This window comes from Ranitomeya imitator, chromosome 5 (assembly GCF_032444005.1).
Source record: "Ranitomeya imitator isolate aRanImi1 chromosome 5, aRanImi1.pri, whole genome shotgun sequence".
NCBI classification, from domain to species: domain Eukaryota; kingdom Metazoa; phylum Chordata; class Amphibia; order Anura; family Dendrobatidae; genus Ranitomeya; species Ranitomeya imitator.
In genome coordinates this window covers 503,271,988-503,299,018 of record NC_091286.1, presented here as the reverse complement: position 1 = coordinate 503,299,018, position 27,031 = coordinate 503,271,988, and the positions used below count along the sequence as shown (strand labels likewise).

Sequence of the window (27,031 nt, the reverse complement as noted above, 5' to 3'; positions counted from 1 at the left end):
GGGTAGGGTTAGGGGTAGGGTTAGGGCTAGGGGTAGGGTTAGGGTTAGGGGTAGGGTTAGGGCTAGGGTTAGGGCTAGGGTTAGGGCTAGGGTTAGGGTTAGGAATGTGCACACGTATTCTGGTCCTCTGCGGATTTTTCCGCTGCGGATTTGATAAATCCGCAGTGCTAAACCGCTGCGGATTTATGGCGGATTTACCGCGTTTTTTTCTGCGCATTTCACTGCGGTTTTACAATTGCGATTTTCTATTGGAGCAGTTGTAAAACCGCTGCGGAATCCGCACAAAGAAGTGACATGCTGCGGAATGTAAACCGCTGCGTTTCCGTGCAGTTTTTCCGCAGCATGTGTACAGCGATTTTTGTTTCCCATAGGTTTACATTGAACTGTACACTCATGGGAAACTGCTGCGGATCCGCAGCGTTTTCCGCAGCGTGTGCACATACCTTTAGAATTAGGCTATGTGCACACGGTGCGGATTTGGCTGCGGATTCGCAGCAGTGTTCCATCAGGTTTACAGTACCATGTAAACATATGAAAAACCAAATCCGCTGTGCCCGTGGTGCGGAAAATACCGCGCGGGAACGCTGCGTTGTATTTTCCGCAGCATGTCAATTCTTTGTGCGGATTCCGCAGCGTTTTACACCTGTTCCTCAATAGGAATCCGCAGGTGAAATCCGCACAAAAAACACTGGAAATCCGCGGAAAATCCGCAGGTAAAACACAGTGCCTTTTACCCGCAGATTTTTCAAAAATGGTGCGGAAATATCTCACACGAATCCGCAACGTGGGCACATAGCCTTAGGGTTAGGGTTGGAATTAGGGTTGTGGTTAGGGTTAGGGGTGTGTTGGGGTTAGTGTTGTGGTTAGGGGTGTGTTGGGGTTAGGGTTGTGATTAGGATTATGGCTACAGTTGGGATTAGGGTTAGGGGTGTGTTGGGGTTAGTGTTGGAGTTAGAATTGAGGGGTTACCACTGTTTAGGCACATCAGGGGTCTCCAAACGCAACATGGCGCCACCATTGATTCCAGCCAATCTCGTATTCAAAAAGTCAAATGGTGCTCCCTCACTTCCGAGCCCTGATGTGTGCCCAAACAGTGGTTTACCCCCACATATGGGGTACCAGCATACTCAGGACAAACTGCGCAACAATTACTGGGGTCCAATTTCTCCTGTTACCCTTGTGAATCTAAAAAAATGCTTGCTAAAACATAATTTTTGAGGAAAGAAAAATGATTTTTTATTTTCACGGCTCTGCGTTGTAAACGTCTGTGAAGCACTTGGGGGTTCAAAGTGCTCACCACATATCTAGATAAGTTCCTTGGGGGGTCTAGTTTCTAAAATGGGGTCACTTGTGGGGGGTTTCTACTGTTTAGGCACACCAGGGGCTCTGCAAACGCAACGTGACACCCGCAGACCATTCCATCAAAGTCTGCATTTCAAAAGTCACTACTTCCCTTCTGAGCCCCGACGTGTGCCCAAACAGTGGTTTACCCCCACATATGGGGTATCAGCGTACTCAGGAGAAACTGGAAAACAACTTTTGGGGTCCAATTTCTCCTGTAACCCTTGGGAAAATAAAAAATTCTGGGCTAAATAATCATTTTTGAGGAAAGAAAACGTATTTATTATTTTCACGGCTCTGCATTATAAACTTCTATGAAGCACTTGGGGGTTCAAAGTGCTCACCACACATCTAGATAAGTTCCTTTCAGGGTCTAGTTTCCAAAATGGGTCACTTGTGGGGGGTTTCTACTGTTTAGGCACATCAGGGGCTCTGCAAACGCAACGTGACGCCCGCAGAGCATTCCATCAAAGTCTGCATTTCAAAACGTCACTACTTCAATTCCAAGCCCCGGCATGTGCCCAAACAGTAGTTTACCCCCACATATGGGGTATCACCGTACTCAGGAGAAACTGGACAACAAATATTGGGGTCAAATTTCTCCTGTTGCCCTTGGGAAAATTAAAAAATTCTGGGCTAAATAATTATTTTTGAGGAAAGAAAACGTATTTATTATTTTCACGGCTCTGCATTATAAACTTCTATGAAGCACTTGGGGGTTCAAAGTGCTCACCACACATCTAGATAAGTTCCTTTGGGGGTCTAGTTTCCAAAATGGGGTCACTTGTGGGGGGTTTCTACTGTTAAGCCACATCAGGGGCTCTGCAAACGCAACGTGACGCCCACAGAGCATTCCATCAAAGTCTGCATTTCAAAACGTCACTACTTCACTTCCGAGCCCCGGCATGTGCCCAAACAGTGATTTACCCCCACATATGGGGTGTCAGCGTACTCAGGAGAAACTGGACAACAACTTTTGGGGTCAAATTTCTCCTGTTACCCTTGGGAAAATAAAAAATTGCAGGCTAAAAGATCATTTTTGAGAAAATAATTTTTTTTTTTATTTTCATGGCTCTGCGTTATAAACTTCTGTGAAGCACTTGGGGGTTCAAAGTCCTCACCACACATCTAGATTAGTTCCTTTGGGGGTCTAGTTTCTAAAATGGTGTCATTTCTGGGGGATCTCCAATGTTTAGGCACACAGGGGCTCTCCAAACGTGACATGGTGTCCGCTAATGATTGGAGCTAATTTTCCATTTAAAAAGCCAAATGGCGTGCCATCCCTTCCGAGCCCTGCCGTGCGCCCAAACAGTGGTTTACCCCCACATATGGGGTATCAGCGTACTCAGGACAAACTGGACAACAATATTTGGGGTCCAATTTCTCCTATTATCCTTGGCAAAATAGGAAATTCCAGGCTAAAAAATCATTTTTGAGGAAAGAAAAATTATTTTTTATTTTCATGGCTCTGCGTTATAAACTTCTGTGAAGCACCTGGGGGTTTAAAGTGCTCAATATGCATCTAGATAAGTTCCTTGGGGGGTCTAGTTTCCAAAATGGGGTCACTTGTGCGGGAGCTCCAATGTTTAGGCACACAGGGGCTCTCCAAACGCGACATGGTGTCCGCTAACAATTGGAGCTAATTTTCCATTCAAAAAGTCAAATGGCGCGCCTTCTCTTCCGAGCCCTGCCGAGTGCCCAAACAGTGGTTTACCCCCACATATGAGGTATCGGCGTACTCGGGAGAAATTGCCCAACAAATTTTATGATCCATTTTATCCTACTGCCCATGTGAAAATGAAAAAATTGAGGCGAAAAGAATTTTTTTTTGAAAAAAAATTACTTTTTCATTTTTACAGATCAATTTGTGAAGCACCTGAGGGTTTAAAGTGCTCACTAGGCATCTAAATTAGTTCCTTGGGGGGTCTAGTTTCCAAAATGGGGTCACTTGTGGGGGAGCGCCAATGTTTAGGCACACAGGAGCTATCCAAACGCGACATGGTGTCCGCTAACGATGGAAATAATTTTTCATTCAAAAAGTCAAATGGCGCTCCTTCCCTTCCGAGCCTTACCATGTGCCCAAACAGTGGTTTACCTCCACATGTGAGGTATTGGTGTACTCAGGAGAAATTGCCCAACACATTTTAGGATCCATTTTATCCTGTTGCCCATGTGAAAATGAAAAAATTGAGGCTAAAAGAATTTTTTTGTGAAAAAAAAGTACTTTTTCATTTTTACGGATCAATTTGTGAAGCACCTGGGGGTTCAAAGTGCTCACTATGCATCTAGATAAGTTCCTTGGGGCGTCTAGTTTCCAAAATGGGGTCACTTGTGGGGGAGCTCCAATTTTTAGGCACACGGGGGCTCTCCAAACGTGACATGGTGTCCGCTAAAGAGTGGAGCCAATTTTTGATTCAAAAAGTCAAATGGCGCTCCTTCCCTTCCAAGCCCTGCCGTGCGCCAAAACAGTGGTTTACCCCCACATATGAGGTATCAGCGTACTCAGGACAAATTGGACAACAACTTTCGTGGTTCAGTTTCTCCTTTTACCATTGGGAAAATAAAAAAATTGTTGCTAAAAGATAATTTTTGTGACTAAAAAGTTAAATGTTCATTTTTTCCTTCCATGTTGCTTCTGCTGCTGTGAAGCACCTGAAGGGTTAATAAACTTCTTGAATGTGGTTTTGAGTACCTTGAGGGGTGCAGTTTTTAGAATGGTGTCACTTTTGGGTATTTTCAGCCATATAGACCCCTCAAACTGACTTCAAATGTGAGGTGGTCCCTAAAAAAAATGGTTTTGTAAATTTCGTTGTAAAAATGACAAATCGCTGGTCGAATTTTAACCCTTATAACTTCCTAACAAAAAAAAATTTTGTTTCCAAAATTGTGCTGATGTAAAGTAAACATGTGGGAAATGTTATTTATTAACTATTTTGTGTCACATATCTCTCTGGTTTAACAGAATAAAAATTCAAAATGTGAAAATTGCGAAATTTTCAAAATTTTCGCCAAATTTCCGTGTTTATCACAAATAAATGCAGAATTTATTGACCTAAATTTACCACTAACATGAAGCCCAATATGTCACGAAAAAACAATCTCAGAACCGCTAGGATCCGTTGAAGCGTTCCTGAGTTATTACCTCATAAAGGGACACTGGTCAGAATTGCAAAAAACGGCAAGGTCTTTAAGGTCAAAATAGGCTGGGTCTTGAAGGGGTTAATAATTTAAATGTTTCTGAAAAATTCTGAAAATGTGCTTACTATTTATTTCACAAACATCAATCTTTTAAAAATATATTGGTCAAAGTTATTGACACTTTTTACAGCATCTAGTTTCCAGGAACCCCATTGTTAACCATGTCCTGCTTCTCTGCGTTAGGCCGGGATCACACACAGCGAGATACGGCCGAGTCTCGCAGATTAAAACCAAGCTCTGGCACCGGCAATCCAGAGTGGAGCGTGCGGCCGCACAGCAATACATGGAGCCGCACGCTCCGCTCCGGAGTGTATCAAGAAAAAAAGGTAAATGGTAAAGCATATAGTACTATGCAAAAGTCTTTGAATGTTGTGGAAAAAAATGCTGTAAAACAAGAATGCTTTAAAAATAGGAATGATAATAATCTATTTTAATCAATTAACAAAATGGAAAGTGAAGGAACCACAGAGAAATCTAATCAAATCAATATTTAATGTGGCCACCCTTTTCCTTCAAAATAGCATAATTTTTTCTAGATACACTTGTACAAAGTCAATTATTTTGTTGGATTATAGTCAGGTGTATGAGTAACCATTTATATCATCATTTTCATATGTAGGTGGAAACACAACATAATAGAAATACAAACAGCTTTGCAGGAGGCTAAAAACTAGGAGAAAACTGCCAAACACAAACTACAAAGATAGAAGACAGTTTCATGTCACAGGTTATAAACTATTACAAGACTAAGCCCTCCATCAAGACATAAGGTAGTTATACTGCATCAGCAAGGTTATTCCCAGGCAAAGGTTTCAAAGCAGACTGAGTTTTCCTGATGTGCTGTTTAAGCTCTCTTCAAGAAGCACAAATAAATGGGCAACTTTGTGGACAAAGTGGTTGCCCAAGTAAACTTAATGAAGCAGATTAAAACATATCATGCCCGCCCTCTTTGGCAAGTGTTTAGGTCTGCAAAACAACTCACAAGAAGACTTCACTGCATTCAAAAAAGCAAATTTCACATACAAGTCAGCCTTCACCTCTGCTAAACAACCCTACTTCTCCACCCTTGTATCTTCTTTATCCCACAACCCCAAACAATTATTCAACACTTTTAAGTCCCTCCTTTGCCTTCCTCTGCCCCCTCCGACCTCAAAATTAAGCTCTGGAGGCAAATGAAAGAGGGAGTTACCAATGTGAGACATGTAACAAACACAGGAGAAATTAAATTTCTCTTCTTGCTAACACATTTTTTGCAGCTCTCTGAGCTCTGCTGTATTGTAAGAATATTGCAACCCTATCTGCCTGTGAGATGGAAGCTGAGAGGAACCTGCAGATGTGTCAGGTATAATCACGCACAGCTCTACAGTGAGATCAGGAGAGCAGAGACCGGATATTACACATTACACTGGTAACACTGGTTGCCATTTCCCCTTACACTGGTAACCATTACATGTCACACTGGTAACACTGGCAACCATTAGACGTCACACTGGTAACTCCCCCTTCATGTAAAATAAGCTCTGAGGGCTGAGTTACCTTCCAGGCAGCGTCCTCCCCACTGCCTGGAAGAGATCATTTATATAAAGTGTTAAAAGATGATTTCTCAGCAACAACACATGTGATATGAGACACACAAGGAGTCCTGTTTTCGCCATTCCTTAATCTGTATGCACATAGTAATAGTTTACACAGGTCAAATGTGGTGACAGATTCCCTTTAAAAAACTTCTTGGGGCTGATATTCTAACACGGGAGAGCCATACTTTTTATTTTGCTTTAAAACATTTAAAAAATAAAAACTATATACCGTATTTTTCAGACTACAAGACGCACTTTTTTCCCCAAAAATGTTAGGGGAAAATGGGGGTGCGTCTTGCAGTCGCAATATACTTAAAATCATGCGGCAGTGGCAGCGGCGGCGGTCCCGATGCAGCCTCCCTTCCCATGCTGGTGCGGCTGTGGCTGTGCTGCGGGCAGGGACTGTGCTGCGGGGCTGTGGCAGCAGCTCTCTGGGCTCAGTGGGGGCTCTGACGGCATTTCGAAAAAGCCCGGAGGTCCCCCGCTCATCCGTTAATGGCATGTTGCGGTGGCCTCCGAGAACATGGGCGCAGGGAAAATGGCCGCCGGGCCGGCACAAGCTCAGATTCAAATCTCGTCAACGAGATCTCGTCTCCCGAGATCTCGGCAACAAGATCTGAATCTGAGCGTGCGCCAGCCGGCGGCCATTTTCCCGGCGCCCATGTTCTCGGAGGCCACCGCAACATGGCCAGGCCATTAACGGATGAGTGGGGGGCCACCGGGCTTTGATGAAATGCCATCGGAGCCCTCACTGAGCCCAGAGAGCTGCTGCCACATCCCCACAGCCCCTGCCCCGCAGCACAGCCCCTGCCCTGGAGCCCAGCCCCTGCCCTGGAGCCCTGCCCCGGAGCCCAGCCCCTGCCCCAGAGCCCAGCCACTGTTCCGGAGCACAGCCCCTGCCCTGGAGCACAGCCACTATTCCAGACCACAGCCCCTGGCCCGCAGCACAGCCACTGTTCTGCAGCGGAGCACAGCCCCTGCCCCGGAGCACAGCCACTACCCCGAAGCACAGAGCCTCCACCCCTGCCCAAGCACAGAGCACCAGCCTGGGATGGGATTTCCTGGAGGCCAACGCACCAGCCTGGACCACCGAAAGACCCCTGTGACCACTTCTCCACCTGTGCCGATCCCTTCACTGGTAAGCTGAATTCGGACTGTAAGATGTACCGCCATTTGAAACATTTTTTTTTTCCCTTATTTTTATTCTGAAATTTTGGGGTGCGTCTTATGGTCCGATGCGTCTTATAGTCCGAAAAATACAGAACCTTATATGTGGGTGTTTTCCTAAGATTGATATTGTTCAGTGGAGTGTGAAGGGTTGTAAGCATGTATCACAGGGTCGGACATATTATTGGTGCGACCCGGGCAGCTGCCCAGGGGCCCAAGAGGTAAAGAGGCCCATTTCCACCTCCAAATCAAATGGATTTATGCATCATATTAAGCTATTGGACTGCAAAAGACCTATATGCAGTTCTTGCACAAGGGGCCTCTTCTGTCTGTGTCCACCAGTGATGTCCCACATATATTGTCAACTAACTCTTATATTGCTAAAATATGAAATATACACACGTGAAAATTGTTGGTACCCCTTGTTTAATGACAGAAAAATCCACAATGGTGACAGAAATAACTTGAATCTGACAAAAGTAATAATAAATTAAAGATCAAAAATGAACAAATGAAAGTCAGACATTGCTTTTCAACCATGCATCCACAGAATTTAAAGAACAAATAAATCTTATGAAATTGGCCTGGACAGAAATTATGAAAATAATGTGACAAAAGGGACATGTTAAATCAAGGTGTGTCCACTAACTAGCATCACAGGTGTCTACAATCTTGGAATCAGTGAGTGGCCTGTATATAGGGCTACAGATACTCACTGTGCTGTTTGGTGACATGGTGTGCATCACACTCAACATGGACCAGAAGAAGCAAAGAAAAGAGTTGTCTCAGGAGATTAGAAAGAAAATTATAGATAAACATGTTAAAGGTAAAAGTTATAAGACCATCTCCAATCAGCTTGATATTCCTGTGACTTCAGTTGCACAAATAATTCAGAAATTTAAGATCTATGGGACTGTAGCCGACCTCCCTGGACGTGGCCGCAGGAGGAAAACTGATGACAAATCAAAGAGACGGATAATACAAATGGTAACAAAAGAGCCCGGAAAAACTTCTAAACAGATTACAGGTGAACTTCAAGCTCAAGGATCATCAGTGTCAGATCGTGCCATCCGTCATTGTATAAGCGAAAGTGGACTTCATGGGAGACGACCAAGGAGGACACCATTGTTGAAAAAAATCATAAAAAAGCCAGACTGGAATTTGCCAAACTACATGTTGACAAGCCACAAAGCTTCTGGGAGAATGTGCTATGGACAGATGAGACAAAAATGGAACTTTTTGGCAAGGCACATCAGCTCTATGTTAACAGATGGAAAAATGAAGCATATCAAGAAAAGAACACTGTCCCTACTGTGAAACATGAAGGAGGTTATGTTATGTTCTGGGGCTGCTTTGCTGCATCTGGAACAGGCTGTCTAGAATCTGTGCAGGGTTCAATGAAATCTCAAGACTATCAAGGGATTCTAGAGAGAAATGTTCTGCCCAGTGTCAGAGTCTTAGTAACAGGTCATGGGTCTTGCAACAGGATAATGACCCAAAACACACAGCTAAAAATACCCAAGAATGGCCATCTGGAAATGGCAACCTTCAAACACGAGACAACTGGAGCAGTTTGCTCTTGAGGAGTGGGCCAAAATACCTGTCGAGAGGTGCAGAAGTCTCATTGACAGTTACAGGAATCATTTGATTGCAGTGATTGCCTCAAAAGGTTGTGCAACAAAATATCAAGTTAAGGGTACCATCATTGTTGTCCAGGCCTATTTCATGAGTTTTATTTTTTTTTTAATTCTGTGGAAGCATGGTTGAAAAGCAATGTCTGACTTTCATTTGTTAATTTTCATAATTTTTTATTTAATATTACTTTTGTCAGATTTCTGTGACCATAATGGGTTTTTCTGTCATTAAACGAGGGGTACCAACAATTTTGACCACGTGTGTATTCTGTTTATGTTCAAGTGTTTAACAAGGAGTCTCCTCTTGTTTCACAGATGATATTAATAAGATATCAATCTGAATGCATATTTTATCCATCTATATCATGCATGTGGCATTTTGAAAAATATATGTAACACTTATGTTTGGGTTTAATTTAGCAAGAAAATCTCTCTAGCGAGGAGTTTGCACTCACATCAAGTATAATCAGGACTGACAGGAAAAACTCTTGTCAGTTTGTGCATCCACATTGGAGCCTCCCAGAGGGCCTGACTACGAGGTTTTTTTAACAATTAAACCTGAGTACACAAGTGTTCTTGAGGGTATAAATGGGGGCCTGGTGCAGGAGATCTCATAAAGCTCCAAGATGTTGTGTTACATGCTGCACTTACTGATGTATCATGTATGTTTTTGTGAAGTAGCATTCCCCTCTTGTACACTAGACACAAATGTAATCCCAGGCATATTCAGCTCTGGAGATATAGTGATTGGAGGAGTCTTCCCCGTCAAAAGGTCTAGTAATGTAGGTATTATAAATTTTACTTCAAACCCGGCATCTCAAATGTGTGATGACAGGTGAGTGTTCATATCATATGGGCAATTATTTACATTTATTTTAATTAAGTTTGTTGAATGCAGGAGGGAATTTACATTGTTCATATTCAACCACACATATGTACTTTAATAACTTTATTTTTTTTAAGAAATAGAAGACCCCAAACAATCCATTATTGTATTTTTAAAGAATGCATATTAGTATAGAAATAGGAAACCACTTTGGACCAACCATACTAAACTGGAACTAGACTCTAGACTAAACCTGGATTCTAAGAAAATAGGATGAACAGAACTTGAAGGAAAATTGGAGAGGAGAAAAGTAAACTAAGGGTTGAGTGCTAAAGGACAGCACATGGAAACAGACTAGGAGATGTAGAGAGACTGTGGTCTACTTAGAAGATTTCCTCCTTAGTTCATTTTCTATTCAAATGTTACAGATCGCAAAATCGAAAAATTTTTACCTACACTTTTAGGCAGATTTTTGGAATACATTTTTATGGCTTATTGTCTATTCTATAAACATAAGATGTTAATAATACATATTAACGTTTAATGTTTGTCTTTAGCTTTGATTTCAGGAGCTTCCGTTGGATCAGAACGATGATCTATGCCATAGAAGAGATAAATAATAACACTCACTTGCTTCCTAACATATCATTAGGCTATTCACTCTATGACACTTGTGATAATATAGCGGAAGTTGTAAAACAGATATTCACATTGATCTCCGGATCCGGAGTTGAAGGAAAAGGTATTCCAAATTACCAATACCAGGAGAAATCTACATTATCTGCTGTTATTGGTGAATCAGCTTCAGTTATATCCATAGCAATGGCGAGGATATTGGGCATATACCACTATCCACAAGTAAGTTAACGTTAAAATAAATTTATATATATAAAATTGTATAACAGTGTACAAAACACATACATATATATACACATTCATATAAAAAGTATGGTTACACTCAGCATATTGCTGACATACTGGACTCTGTATTTTGGCAATTACACTGCTAAATTAGAAATTTGTTCCATTCTCTTTTCATTCCTAGGTAAGCTATTTCTCCTCCATCAATATCCTGAGTAATAAATATGAATTCCCTTCTTTCTTTCGGACCATTCCGAGTGACACATTTCAAACCATTGCCTTTGCGGCTATAGTGGAACACTTTGGTTGGAAATGGGTGGGAACCCTAGCTGAAGACAATGATTACGGGAAACTTGGAGTTCAGCTTTTCACTGAGCAGGTTGTACGACTTGGTGTCTGTATTGCATTCTCAGAGACAATTCCTTTAGTGTTTTCCAAGGCCAAATACTTTCAGATTGCTGAGACTATAAAACAATCCTCAGCTAATGTTATCATTGTATTCTCAGGGGACACCAACTTATTACCACTGGTTTGGGAAATAGCCAAGCAAAATATTATTGGTAGAACTTGGCTAGCAAGTGAAGGCTGGAGCACATCTGTTTTTGTCCTAGAAAAGGAGCACACTAGTTTTTTTAGTGGCACTTTGGGGCTAACGATACCCACAGGGAATATTCCAGGCCTTGAAAATTTCCTCCTTCAGCTGAACACTCAACAAGACCCTGTAGATATCATAACAAAATCATTTTGGGAACACACATTCAAGTGTTCCTGGCCCGATCATACAAAAATACAAAGCAACATGACGATTTGCACTGGTAATGAAGATATTACATTGGTGAACAATATATATACAGATGTGTCCCAGCTGAGAATTAGCTGTAATGTTTACAATGCGGTATATGCTATCGCACATGCGATCAACAGCTTATGGTCTTGTGGCGACAATGAGCCATGTGCAAGAGGACACAGCCTGCAACCCTATCAGGTAATGGGAGATCACTGCTTTTTGCTGTTTCTTGTATGATGTAGTCATATACAGTTGTGCTCAAAAGTTTGCGTACCCCAGCAGAATTTTTGCTTTCTTCGCCTTTTTCAGAGAATATGAATTGTAACACCAAAACTTTTCTCCACTCATGGTTAGTGGTTGAGTGAAGCCATTTATTTTCAAACTACTGTGTTTTCTCTTTTTAAATCATGACAACCCAAAACATCTAAATTACTCTGATCAACAGTTCACATACCCCATTTCTTAGTCTGTGTATTGTCCCCTCTAACATCAATGACAGCTTGAAGTCTTTTGTGGTAGTTGTGGATGAGGTTGTTTATTTTCTCAGATGGTAAAGCTGCCCACTCTTCTTGGCAAAAAGCCTCCAGTTTCTGTAAATTCCTGGGCTGTCTAGCATGAACTGTGCGCTTGAGCTCTCCCCAGATTGGCTCAATGATATTGAGGTCAGGAGACTGAGATGGCCACTCCATAACCTTCACTTTGTTCTGCTGTAACCAATGACAGGTCGACTTGGCCTTGTGGTTTATATCATTGTCATGTTGGAACGTCCAAGGACACCCCATGTGCAGCTTTTGTGCTGATGAGTGCAAATTTGCCTCCAGTATTTGCTGATAATGTGTTGCATTCATCTTTCCTTCAGCTTTGACCAAGTTTCCTGTGCCTTTGTAGCTCACACATCCCCAAAACATCAGGGATTCACTGCGGTGCTTTACAGTAGTAATGGTGTTCCTCTCATCATAGGTCTTGCTGACCTCTCTCCAAATGTAATGTTAATGGTTGTGGCCAAAAAGTTCAATTTTGGTCTCTGCCAACTCGACCATGCAGCCCATTTTTCTTCAAGTGCCTCCTTGTTGTGCATTTTGAAACAGCACACAGCTTGTTTTGAGATTCCTGTATTTCAGCTGATGATATTTGTGGGTTTTTATTTGCATTCTGAAAAATTTTCTTGGCAGTTGTGGGAGACATTTTTGTTGGTCTAATTTAGTTTTTACAGAGCCCCTGATTTTCCATTTGTTACTCACAGTTTGAATGCTGCTGACTGGCATTATCAATTCCTTGGATATCTTTTTGTATCCCTTTCCTGGTTTATACAGTTCAACAACCTTTTCGTGTAGATCCGTTGACAATTCATTTGCTTTCCCAATGACTCACAATCCAGAAACATCAGTGGCTGGTTGAAAGATGCAAGAGTCTGTCTGGATCCCAGAAACTCACTCAGCTTTTATGCACACACACTGATTACAAGCAAACAGGTCACTGGTAAGGATGTTACCTTTAGTAGCCATTCAAACCCATTTGTGTCATCTTTATTACAAGTTATCAGACCAAAATCACCAAGGTATGTGAACTTTAGATCAGGGTCATTTGGATGTTTTGGGTTGTCATTATGATTTAAAAATTGTCCCCTCTAACATCAATGACATCTTGAAGTCTTTTATAGCAGAGGTCCCCAACTCCAGTCCTCAAGGCCCACCAACAGGTCATGTTTTCAGGATTTCCTTAGTCTTGCCCAGGTAATAATTGCATCACCTGTGCCATGCAAAGGAAATCCTGAAAACATGACCTGTTGGTGGGCCTTGAGGACTGGAGTTGGGGACCTCTGTTTTATAGTAGCTGCGGATGAGGTTGTTTATTTTCTCAGATGGTAAAGCTGCCCACTCTTCTTGGCAAAAAGCCTCCAGTTTCTGTAAATTCCTGGGCTGTCTAGCATGCACTGTGCGCTTGAGATCTCCCCAGATTTGCTCAATGATATTGAGGTCAGGAGACTGAGATGGCCACTCCATAACCTTCACTTTGTTCTGCTGTAACAAATGACAGGTCGACTTGGCCTTGTGTTTTAGATCATTGTCATGTTGGAACGTCCAAGTACATCCCATGTGCAGCTTTTGTGCTGATGAGTGCAAATTTGCCTCCAGTATTTGCTGATAATGTGTTGCATTCATCTTTCCTTCAGCGTTGACCAAGTTTCCTGTGCCTTTGTAGCTCACACATCCCCAAAACATCAGGGATTCACTGCGGTGCTTTATAGTAGTAATGGTGTTCCTTTCATCATAGGTCTTGCTGACCTCTCTCCAAATGTAATGTTTATGGTTGTGGCCAAAAACTTCAATTTTGGTCTCTGCCGACTCGACCATGCAGCCCATTTTTCTTCAAGTGCCTCCTTGTTGTGCATTTTGAAACAGCACACAGCTAGTTTTCAGATTCCTGTATTTCAGCTGATGTTATTTGTGGCTTTTTATTTGCATTCTGAAAAATTTTCTTGGCAGTTGTGGGAGCCATTTTTGTTGGTCTAATTTTGTTTTACAGAGCCCCTGATTTTCCATTTGTTAATCACAGTTTGAATGCTGCTGACTAGCATTATCAATTCCTTGGATATCTTTTTGTATCCCTTTCCTGTTTTATACAGTTCAACAACCTTTTCTCGTAGATCCGTTGAAAATCCATTTGCTTTCCCAATGACTCACAATCCAGAAACATCAGTGGCTGGCTGAAAGATGCAAGAGTCTGTCTGGATCCCAGAAACTCACTCAGCTTTTATGCACACACACTGATTACAAGCAAACAAGTCACTGGTGAGGATGTTACCTTTAGTAGCCATTCAAACCCATTTGTGTCAACTTTATTACAAGTTATCAGACCAAAATCACCAAGGTATGTGAACTTTAGATCACGGTCATTTGGATGTTTTGGGTTGTCATTATGATTTTAAAAAAAGAAAACACAGTAGTTAGACAATAAATGGCTTCACCCAACCACTAACCATGAGTGGAGGAAAAGTTTTGGTGATATCATTCATAGTCTCTGAAAAAAGGCCAAGAAAGCAAAAATTCTGCTGGAGTATGTAAACTTTTGAGCATGATTGTATGTGATGACTAATATAAAAATATCCAACTGATGGGAGCATGTTCGGGATACTTTAATGCATATTTTACTCACAGTCAACTCCTTTATCTTCATTGGCAGGTCTAGGAGATCCATTTGATAATGTATAAAAGTTGCATTGTGATAACTGGTGAAAGATCAGCTTAAAAGGAGTTATTCCATGAACCTCTTACCTACAGGCTATAAATAATGAATGTTAATTTCTAAAAATCATTTAAACTCAAATTTTCAATTTTCTTCCAATGGCTTGTTCCAGACTTTATCCTCTACTCCATTGGTCACTTGTGGATGGGCAGCATCTAGCTCCCGGTAGTTTTCTGTCTTGCCAAAACTTCTTTCTCTAGTCTTCCTCCTCTAGTCAGCTAAAAATAGTCTGTTACGCTGCTCCATGAAGCTTGTTAGAACATGTGCACACTACGTCTTTTTCAGGTGAGCCCGCTATGAAACCATAATGCAATTAAAAGAAGCTAAGTCATTTTTTTAAACGGATTCTGTTTGGAAGCTGCTCACTATGCATATATAATGCTTAAAGAAAAAGGCCGGCGACAAAGCTGCTACAAATCACAACGCAGGATACGCCAAAAAAGATGCTTTAGGAAAAACAGTGCCTAAAAGATGTCATGTGCACATATCCTAAAAGGGAGGCTATGCAGTCAGCTTTTCAGCAGAAAAGTTATACCGCTATGTTCAATGGCACAAGTGTGCTTTGCCCTGTGTTGAAGTTAGAAATAGATATTGGGACAAAGAACAAATATTATAATGGTCTCATAACCGTAGGATATTTCTGCACAGAAAAAATAAATTTGATGCATTTGTAGTGTGTAGCTACTTTTTCCAGGTTTTCTACTGTATACATATTATTCTTAACAGCTTTAAGTCATAGATTAACCCCTTCAAGTCGCGGCCCTTTTTCATTTTTGCGTTTTCGTTTTTCGCTCCCCTCCTTCCCTGAGCCATAACTTTTTTATTTTTCCGTCAATATGGTCATGTGAGGGCTTATTTTTTGCGGGACAAGTTGTACTTTTGAAAGACACCATTGGTTTTACCATGTCTTTTACTAGAAAACGGGAAAAAAATTCCAAGTGCGGTGAAATTGCAAAAAAAGTGCAATCCCACACTTGTTTTTTGTTTGGCTTTTTTGCTAGGTTCACTAAATGCTAAAACTGACCTTCCATTATGATTCTCTAGGTCATTACGAGTTCATAGACACCAAACATGACTAGGTTATTTTTTATCTAAGTGGTGAAAAAAAATTCCAAACTTTGCTAAAAAAAAAAAAAAAAAAAGTGCCATTTTCCGATACCCGTAGCGTCTCCATTTTTCATGATCTGGGGTCGGGTGAGGGCTTATTTTTTGCGTGCCGAGCTGATGTTTTTAATGATACCATTTTTGCGCAGATACGTTCTTTTGCTCGCCCGTTATTGCATTTTAATGCAATGTCGCGGCGACCAAAAAACGTAATTCTGGCGTTTCGGATTTTTTTCTCGCTACGCCGTTTAGCGATCAGGTTAATGCTTTTTTTTAGTTGATAGATCAGGCGATTCTGAACACGGCGATACCAAATACGTGTAGGTTTGTTTTTTTTTTATTGTTTTATTTAGGATGGGGCGAAAGGGGGGTGATTTAAACTTTTATATTTTTTATATTTTTTTCATATTTTTAAAAACATTTTTTTTTTACTTGTGCCATGCTTCAATAGCTTCCATGGGAGGCTAGAAGCTGGCACCACTTGATCGGCTCTGCTACATAGCAGCGATCATCAGATCGCTGCTATGTTGCAGAAATGGAGGTGTGCTGTGAGCGCCGACCACAGGGGGGCGCTCACAGCCACCGGTGATCAGTAACCATAGAGGTATCAAGGACCTCTATGGTTACCTTCCTGATGCATCGCCGACCCCCGATCATGTGACGGGGTCGGCGATGACGTCATATCCGGCCGCCCGGCCGGATGCGGTAGTTAAATGCCGCTGTCTGTGTTTGACAGCGGCATTTAACAGGTTAATAGTGGCGGGTGAATAGCGATTTCACCCGCCGCTATTGCGCGCACATGTCAGCTGTACAAAACAGCTGACATGTCGCGACTTTGATGTGGGCTCACCGCCGGAGCCCACATCAAAGGGGGAGACACGATTTGAGCAGTACATGTACTGCTCATGTCATGAAGGGGTAGGAAGGACAATTTTGACATCCAGTATAAAGTAAATGCATTACAAATTATGAATACATCTTTTCCATCGTCTAGTTGCTAGATCCATGGTGAGGAAACAGAATTTTAGCAATGCAGATTTTACTTATTCTTATTCTCCACTCAATTAAATCTAGGAAATAATGTTAAAATCGCATAATGCAATGACTAAATATGAACATGTATAAACTAGAAATATGTGGACACTACATGAAAATGTGATCTTTTTCCAATTACACATGGGAGACGTCTGTGTCGTTAAGATATTTATGTCCAGTTAAGGTAAAGGTAGTGATTGCAAAGCACAACCATATTCTGGGAGTTGTAGTTTCTCATGCTACATAGTATCATATTGCTTCTGTATAAATATCTATATTTCTCTGTTCTGTGTAGTTGGTTGAAGCTTTAAAAGCAGTCAATTTCACAGATCCAAATGGAAATTTTCACTACTTTGACAAAAATGGAGATCCAGTAGCAAAGTATGATGTTGTCAACTGGCAGATAGGAGAAAATGGCTTTCTAAGCTACAAGAAGGTTGGAAGCTACTATGGCAGCACACTTATGGACCATCAGCTTGTGATTAATGAACAGAGTACCTTGTGGAATGGAGACGAGTCTCAGGTTTGGATTGTTCTAAGTTCATTTAAATTTTGCTTTGTCTAGTGTTCAAAAAGTATCTTTGTATTTCTGTTTCCCCCATTACTGGAAAAATGCCAATATATAAAATATAATATAAAATCTCTATTTGCTTTATTTGCACTTTGCAGTAATAATTTATTGTAATTCCTTTGCCTCAGCCTCCACTATCAGAGTGCAATAAAAGCTGCAAGCCTGGATATAGAAAAAGTATCTTACAGGGGCAACCAGTGTGCTGCTTCAATTGTCTTCCATGCCCAGATGGTGAAATCTCCAATGGAACTGGTATAAGCCTTTTACTTATACTTTACTTTATTGATCTTCTAGTCCTTAATAATGTGTAGTAGAGTGGTAGATGATGGTCTTAAGAGCTCCTTGGTATTGAGATGTGAAAAGACCATGGGGTGCGATGGTATAATTCACAGAAATATTAACAACAATCTCATAATACATTCTCCCTCATTACCTTCTCCTTGCAACATGTCTCGTAAAATATATCATCAAACTCTGAATCATTCACCTTTTTTTCAAACATAACCTACCTTCATCTTTTTATTTCATAAAAGGGGTATTCTCAAGTTGTCTCTTGCGCAGCTTAGAGCTATGCAGTCTCCTTAGTTTCCTTACTTCCTAGTTTCCAGCAGCACCAGCTCTCCTCTTTGAGTGACATGTCTGGTGAGTTCTACAACTATAATATTAGTAGAATTATAAAGCTCAGCACCACTTCTGCTATAACACATTAATCTGTCTGTGGTTTGTTCCGAGTCTACACTGTTTTCACTGTATTTACACATAGAGATATTAAGGTATTTGAACAAGCACAGATTCGAACAGCAAGAGCAGAAGCTGTGATTTGGAGACCTGCTGTGAAAGTCGTAGGCTGGTGGTTGTTCAAGATTTGTAACAGATTCTCTGCACAAGATGAGAGGGAGGGTGATGGAGGTGAGCAGCTGACTGCTATATATAGAAATCGATGAACTGGAGAGAGGTGGCTGGAATGTTAAGAGTTAACCCCTCTCCTGGAGTGTAAATACTGTTACTCTTGTCCATGCTCTGGAGACTGGTCTCCATAAAAATGAGCTGTATTTTATAAAAGATAAAAGCTCTCAAGGCTCAGGAGAATGACAGCAGATATAGAAAGTAATTCAGATGCAAAGTTGCTTATTTTCATGCTGTCTAACAATTTAAAGCAATTTAAGAACTTGATAATACCCCTTTAAGCCGCTTGCCACAGGACTGGACGTGGGAGTCAATCTCCTCTGAGTCCTCCACAATTTAGTAATGATGTGATTACTCAATTTTAGAAGGTTTCTACTCACAACGTATCAATAACGTCACAAGATGCACAGGCAAACTTTCTTTTTTGCTTTTTCTTTTTTTCTCCTCTTTTTCCAAGAGCCATAACATAGTAACATCGTAACATAGTTAGTAAGGCCGAAAAAAGACATTTGTCCATCCAGTTCAGCCTATATTCCATCATAATAAATACCCAGATCTACGTCCTTCTACAGAACCTAATAATTGTATGATACAATATTGTTCTGCTCCAGGAAGACATCCAGGCCTCTCTTGAACCCCTCGACTGAGTTCGCCATCACCACCTCCTCAGGCAAGCAATTCCAGATTCTCACTGCCCTAACAGTAAAGAATCCTCTTCTATGTTGGTGGAAAAACCTTCTCTCCTCCAGACGCAAAGAATGCCCCCTTGTGCCCGTCACCTTCCTTGGTATAAACAGATCCTCAGCGAGATATTTGTATTGTCCCCTTATATACTTATACATGGTTATTAGATCGCCCCTCAGTCGTCTTTTTTCTAGACTAAATAATCCTAATTTCGCTAATCTATCTGGGTATTGTAGTTCTCCCATCCCCTTTATTAATTTTGTTGCCCTCCTTTGTACTCTCTCTAGTTCCATTATATCCTTCCTGAGCACCGGTGCCCAAAACTGGACACAGTACTCCATGTGCGGTCTAACTAGGGATTTGTACAGAGGCAGTATAATGCTCTCATCATGTGTATCCAGACCTCTTTTAATGCACCCCATGATCCTGTTTGCCTTGGCAGCTGCTGCCTGGCACTGGCTGCTCCAGGTAAGTTTATCATTAACTAGGATCCCCAAGTCCTTCTCCCTGTCAGATTTACCCAGTGGTTTCCCGTTCAGTGTGTAATGGTGATATTGATTCCCTCTTCCCATGTGTATAACCTTACATTTATCATTGTTAAACCTCATCTGCCACCTTTCAGCCCAAGTTTCCAACTTATCCAGATCCATCTGTAGCAGAATACTATCTTCTCTTGTATTAACTGCTTTACTTTACTGCTTTGCTTTAAGCAACTTTTTTATCTTTCTGTCAAGACATCTATATGAGGACTTGTTTTTTGTCGGAGGAGTTATCATTTTGAATTACACCGTTCATTTTACTACGCAGCTTACAGAAAACCAGAAAAAAATTGCAAAAGGGATGCAATGTAGAAAAAATGGCAATTATGCCATTGTTTTTTGGGTTTAGTTTTTACAGTGTTCATTGTATCGTAAAAATGACCTGCAAATATAATTTTACAATTCAATATAAATACCTCTATACCAACCATGCACTTATATATTTAAATAGTGAAAAAAAATTAGCCGTATGTAAAAAAAAAAAAGGTTTCTGGCACTATTTTCCGAGATTTTTGCATTGTTATTTTTCCATCAATGGAGTTGTTTGAGGTCTTGATTTTTTTTGTCAGTTGCATTGCAAACAATTGCGGTAGATATGAAATTTGCATTATTTTTTAATGTAATTTTTTAGGTAGTTGTGGTGACCAGAAAACCCTAATTTTGGTGTTTTTGAATTTGTTTCTATTTACAGCTTATGGGTTCATTGATTTTATATTTTGATAGACTTCACTTTTATGCATATGGCCATGCCATACCAAATATGTTTAATTATTTTTTTAACATTGAGCGATTTGAATTTTTATACTTTTATTTATTTATTTTTTATATTTTCGATAACTTTTTAAAATGTTTTACATTGTTTTTTAGTCCCTCTAAGGAACTTGAACCTGTGATCCTCTGATCACTTGTTCTATATACCGCAATACTACAGTACAGTGGTATGTAAAAGTTTGTGCACCTCTCATCAAAATTGTTGTTATTGTGAACAGTTAAGCAAGTTGAAGATGAAATGATCTCTAAATACCTTAAGTTAAAGATTACACATTTCCTTAGTATTTTAGGCAAAAAATAAATATACATTTTCATCTTTTACATTTTAAAAATTACAAAAAAAATCTGAACAGATGCAAAAGTTTGGACATCCTGCATGGTTAGTACCCAGTAGCACCCCTTGTAAATGCTTTTTGCAGCCCGACAAGAGTCTTTTAATTCTTGTTTGAGGGATTTTGAGGGATTTTCATCCATTCTTCATTGTAAAATTCTTCCAGTTCTGTGAGATTTCTGGGTCATTTTGCATGCACTGCTATTTTGAGGTCTAGCCACAGCTTTTCAATGATGTTCAGATCATGGAACTGTGAGGGCCATTGTAAAACCTTCAGCTTGCACCTTTTGACTTAGTTTATTGTGGATTTTGACATGTGTTTATGAATATTATCCATGTGTAGAAGCCATCCTCTTTCAACTTAAGCTTTTTATACAGATGGTGTTGTTTGCATCAAGAATTTGTTGAAATTTCATTGAATCAATTTTTCCTGCTACCCGTGTAATGTTTCCCTGTGCTGTTGGCTGCAACACAACCCCAAAGTATGGTTGATCCACCCCCATGGTTAATAGTTGGTGAGATGTTGTTTATTGTTTATTCTGATGATGCTTCCATGAAGGCCATATTTGTGCAGGTGTCTCTGAACAGTAGAACAATGTTCCACAACTCCAGAATCTGAGAGTCTGCTAAATCTTTCTTAAGGTCTTTTGCAGTCATGCTGGGATTCTGATTTGCCTCTCTCTAGCAATCCTACGTGCAACTCTTCCTTAAATTTTACTTGGTCTTCCAGATCTTATCTTGACCTCCACTGTTCCTGTTAGCTTCCATTTCTTAATTACATTTCGAACTGAGGAAAGGACAACTTGAAAAAACCTTGCTTTCATCTTATAACCCTCTCCTGATTTGCAGGCCTCCTCCGTTTTCATTTTCAGAGTGCTAGGCAGCTGCTTAGATGAACCCACAGCTACTCTTTTTTGGCACAAAGTTAGAGGAGGCTGGGTTTTTATAAACTGAGAAATTTGCATTGCCTGGCCTTTCCTAATGATGATAGTGAACAGTCATAAGCCTAACAGTCTAATTAAAGTCTGAAACCTTGGTCAAAGTTATCTGAGCACACAAATCTCCAAGGGTACGAAACCTTTTGCATTGCTCATTTCATTTTTTGTAATTTTTAAAATGAAAAATATGACTATATATATACACAGTATATATACAGTACACACTAAAAGTCTGGACACACCTTCTCATTTAAAGATTTTTCAGTATTTTCATGACACTCTTGGCATTTTCTTGATGAGCGCTACAAAGAAACTGGCTCACATGAGGACCGCCCCAGGAAAGGAAGACCAAGAGTCACCTCTGCTTCTGAGGATAAGTTTATCAGAGTCACCAGCCTCAGAAATCGCAGGTTAACAGCAGCTCAGATTAGAGACCAGGTCAATGCCACACAGAGTTCTAGCAGCAGACACATCTCTATAACAACTGTTAAGAAGAGACTTTGTGCACCAGGCCTTCATGGTAAAATAGCTGCTAGGAAACCACTGCTAAGGACAGGCAAAATGCAGAAGAAACTTGTTTGGGCTAAAGAACACAAGGAGTGGAGATTAGACCAGTGTAAATCTGTGCTTTGGTCTGATGAGTCCAAATTTGAGATCTTTGGTTCCAACCACCGTGTCTTTGTGCGACGCAGAAAAGGTGAACGGATGGACTCAACATGCTGGTTCCCACCGTGAAGCATGGAGGAGAAGGTGTGATAGTGTGGGGGTGCTTTGCTGGTGACACTGTTGGGGATTTATTCAAAATTAAAGGCATACTGAACCAGCATGGCTACCACAGCATATTGCAGTGGCATGCTATTCCATCCAGTTTGGGTTTAGTTGGACCATCATTTATTTTTCAACCGGACAATAACCCCAAACACACCTCCAGGCTGTGTAAGGGCTATATGACCAAGAAGGAGAGTGATGGGGTGCTATGCCAGATGACCTGACCTCCACAGTCACCAAACCTGAACCCAATTGAGATGGATTGGGGTGAGCTGGACCGCAGAGTGAAGGCAAAAGGGCCAACAAGTGCTAAGCACCTGGAAACTCCTTCAAGATTGTTGGAAGACCATTTCTGCCGACTACCTCTTGAAGCTCATCAAGAAAATGCCAAGAGTGTGCAAAGCAGTCATCAAAGAAAAGGTGGCTACTTTGAAGAACCTAGAATATAAGACATAATTTCAGTTGTTTCACACTTTTTTGTTAAGTATAGAATTCCACATGTGTTAATTCATAGTTTTGATGCCTTCAGTGTGATTGTACAATTTTCATAGTCATGAAAATACAGAAAAATCTTTAAATGAGAAGGTGTGTCCAAACTTTTGGTCTGTACTGTATATGCCACTGTACAGCAATACAGTTTGACCCCTATACAAACTTTGACATATATACACGTCAAAGGTTGTGTCACCACTCCATGCGTGCTCCGGCCTGAGCCTGCATGTTCTGACCAACTGTCATGTGCCCCTAACAGTTGTGGATAGGATCACGATCCAATCATTAACATGTTAAATGCCATTGTCAATCTCTGACAGCGGCATTTAGCATGCTTGCGCAAGAAGCATGTCACAAACTTTGCCTACTGGCACCGTGACATGAACGTGGGTCGCCGATGGGTTGGCATGGCAACCCAGGGTCTGCAGGAGACCCCTGAGGTTGTCATTGCTGGATTGATATGAGCGCCGCTCTCTGGCCAGCCCTCATAGCAGATGATCATTTTAGCTACACATGGCAGGGTGACAGCCCTGCCATGTGTAGCACAGGCGATCAGATGATCATAGCTTTTAGTCTTTCATGGAAACTATTAAAGCCGATGGAAAGCAAAAAAAAAAATGTTTTTAAAAATATTTTAAAAATTTCCAAATTATAAAAGTTTAAATCACCCCCCATTCACTCCATTCTAAATAAAACAATAAAAAAAATTGGTATAGCTTCGTTCAGAAATGCCCGATCTATCAAAATTAAAAAAAATTAATCGGATTGGTAAACAATGTAGCGAGAAAAAAATCAAAACGCCAGAATTGCGGGGTTTTTTTGGTCGCTGCAACATTGCAATAGAACACAATAACAGATGATGAAAACATCATAGCTACACCAAAATGATAGCAATAAAAATGTCAACTCGGTGTGCAAAAAATAAGCCCTCACCTAGCCCCATATCCCTAAATTGGAGACGCTACGGGTCTCGGAAAATGGCACCCTGTTTTTTGCAAATTTTGAATTTTTCTTTCACCTTTTTTTATTTTTTAAATAAAACAGAACCTATACATCTTTGGTATCTTCAATCTCGTAATTACGTGGAGAATGATAATGGCATGTCAGTTTTAGTATTTAGTAAACATGGTATAAAAAAAAAACCCAATTTTTTTTTGAAATTTCACAACACTTTGAATTTTTTTCCCCATTTCCAGTACATGACATGGTGAATGCAATGGTGTATTTTAAAAGTACAATTCATCCTGCAAAAAACAAGCCATCACATGGCCATATTGACCTAAAAATAAAAAAGTTATGGCTGTGGGAAGATAGGAAGCAAAAACCAAACACAAAAATGAAAAACCCCAAGGCTGTTAAGGGGATAAAATTGATGTACTTAATTTTCACGTAAGCTTTAGTGCACTCTGAGTGTGGTTGTATGCATTTGCATGTATGCTATAGATATAATAGAATATAGATTAATAAACATATTTCCATTTAATTCTTTTTGACATTTATGCTTTATTTATTTTTAGATCATACAGACTGTTTAAAGTGCCCACCAGACTACTGGTCTAATAGGAATAGAGATGCTTGTATTCCCAAGGAGGTAGATTACCTGTCGTTTGGAGAGCCACTTGGAATCACATTCTCTGCAGCTGCTGGATTTGGTATCTGTCAGACTCTTTTGGTCATAGTGGTGTTCATAAAATATAGAAATACCCCAATTGTCAGAGCCAACAACTTAGAAATCAGCTTCCTGCTCCTAACGTCATTGACATTGTCTTTCATTGGAACCTTCACTTTCATTGGAGAACCCTCCACTTGCATGTGCCTCCTCAGACAAATTGTGTTTGGAATAAGCTTTGTCTTAACTATATCATGTATCCTAGTAAAGACGTTAGTTGTCATTCTAGCATTTACAATGTCAAGGCCAAACCAGGGTGTGATGAAATATTTCCACCCTTCCCATCAGAGAATATTAGTTGGATTCACAACGATTATTCAGTTGGTCATCTGCATGGGGTTCTTATCATCCGCTTCTTCTTTCACGAGGAAGAACAGAGAAGCTTCAACGACCAAGATAATCATAGAGTGCAATCGGAAGTCGGAGCTCGCATTTCTAGTTTCTTTCGGATATATTGGCCTCCTGGCCGTAATTTGCTTCATCCTTGCCTTCCTGGCCAGAAATTTGCCAGGCAGTTTTAATGAGGCAAAGTTTATAACATTCAGCTTATTGGTGTTTGTCGTGGTCTGGGTGAGCTTCATTCCTGGCTACGTGAGCACAAGTGGCAAATACGTTACTGCTGTGGAAATCTTTGCTATTCTTTCTTCTGCTGCTGGATTGCTTGCTTGTATTTTCTTTCCTAAATGTTACATTATACTACTAAAGCCAGAGAAAAATTCCAAGAAAAACCTAACTTCACGCCCCAACCTTGAAAAATAAATGTAAAATGGCAAAAAAATCCTCAATCATTTGCTACTAACTTGGAAGCAAATACTATAAAAAGTGAGTTTATTTGTGCTATTATGGCCCTAGTGTGTATATGAGCCTGAATAAGTCAACTACATCAGATCAGATGTAGATTTTTTAAGGTGTACAGACATGAAGCTGAATATACAGTATAAAGTACTTATGTATATCAAAAAATAATTTTCTCTGCTATAATATTGAGCGATTCAATCATTAAGATGCTCGCCAACAGTGCTGAGTGTAGAGGGCCTATGCAAAAGGCAAACTTGGCTCTCTTCACTGCTTACTGGGAAGAATTTATTAATAGTGTTGTATTTTATTACCTTGTTGTATTTTATTTAAGTATTTGGGACAAATTACACAAAATTTATCAAACTAACGCACATTTCATATATTTTCTTTTCATCACCTCTTGCCTGATGTGAACTTTCACCCCAAAATGAAATTCCTTATATATGAATTTATGGGTCCCTGCACCTATAATCATTATTCACCATCATAGTGAAGAACACATTTCTATTATTTCTCAATAAACCAAAATAAATGACCAAAACAATCCACAAACTGCCACATTGGAGCAAAAAAAAAAAAAACAATAGTAAAGTGGAGGTTTCTTCTGCCTGTATCTATTTTACCACTTTGTCTTAATTGATCAATCTATTACCTATATCTTATATAGCAGCAATGTGCTCTGCGGTGCTGTACAGCTATTGAAATCGCTCACTGTACCCATTGTGGTCATGTGTGATCTTCCGCTAATAAACATAGTGCCACCATTCATTTATAACTACAGAATCATCTACTATATAATTGTCTAAGGGGTACTTCCGTCTGTCTGTCTGTCCCGGATATTCATTGGTCGCGGCCTCTGTCTGTCACGGAAATCCAACTCGCTGATTGGTCGCGGCAAAACAGCCACGACCAATCAGCGACGGGCACATTCTGGCACCAAAATGGCCGCTCCTTCCTTCCCGCAGTCAGTGCCCTCTCCATTATCCCCTCCAGTCAGCGCTCACACAGGGTTAATGGCAGCGCTAACGGACCCTGTTATGCCGCAGTGTAATGCACTCCATTAACGCTGCTATTAACCCTGTGTGACCAAATTTTTACTATTCATGCTGCTTATGCAGCATCAATAGTAAAAAGATCTAATGTTAAAAATAATAAAAAATTAAAAAAATCATTATATACTCACCTTCCTCCGCCTTTCCCGCTCCTCGCGAAGCTCCGGTGACCGCTCCATGCAAGCGGCAGGTTCCGGTGGCAAGGATGGTATGCGAGAAGGACCTGCCATGACGTCACGGTCATGTGACAGCGATGTCATCACAGGTCCTGCGAGAAGGACCTGCCATGATGTCACGGTCATGTGACCGCGATGTCATCACAGGTCCTGCGCCCATACCAACCCTGGGACCGGAAGCTGCCGCGTGCACCGCACACAGGGCCAGGACTTCAACGGGCTTTCGGAGGGTGAGAATATGTTTATTTTTTATTTTAAGTCTGTATACTACGTGGCTCTGTGCTGTATACTCCGTCGCTGGGCAATATACTACATGGCTGGGCAATATACTATGTGGCTGGGCAATATACTATGTGGCTGGGCAATATACTACTTGGCTGGGCAATATACTACGTACGTGACTGGGCAATATACTACTTGGCTGGGCAACATAATACGTGCAATATACTACGTGGCTGGGCAATATACTACATGGCTGGGCAATATACTACGTGACTGGGCAATATACTACGTGGCTGGGCAATATACTACAGTTAGGGCCAGAAATATTTGGACAGTGA

General features: G+C 40.7%; 1 protein-coding gene across 1 annotated transcript; it reads left to right on the top strand.

Moving 5' to 3' along the window:
• Positions 1-7,442: 7,442 nt before the first annotated feature.
• Positions 7,443-25,996, top strand: LOC138637823 (extracellular calcium-sensing receptor-like). The gene is made up of 6 exons (XM_069726750.1): positions 7,443-7,504; positions 10,301-10,601; positions 10,789-11,589; positions 17,072-17,299; positions 17,476-17,599; positions 24,294-25,996. The coding sequence occupies exons 1-6, from the start codon at positions 7,443-7,445 to the stop codon at positions 25,202-25,204; spliced, it is 2,427 nt and encodes an 808-aa protein (XP_069582851.1). The 3' UTR covers positions 25,205-25,996.
• The last annotated feature ends 1,035 nt before the right edge of the window (positions 25,997-27,031 follow it).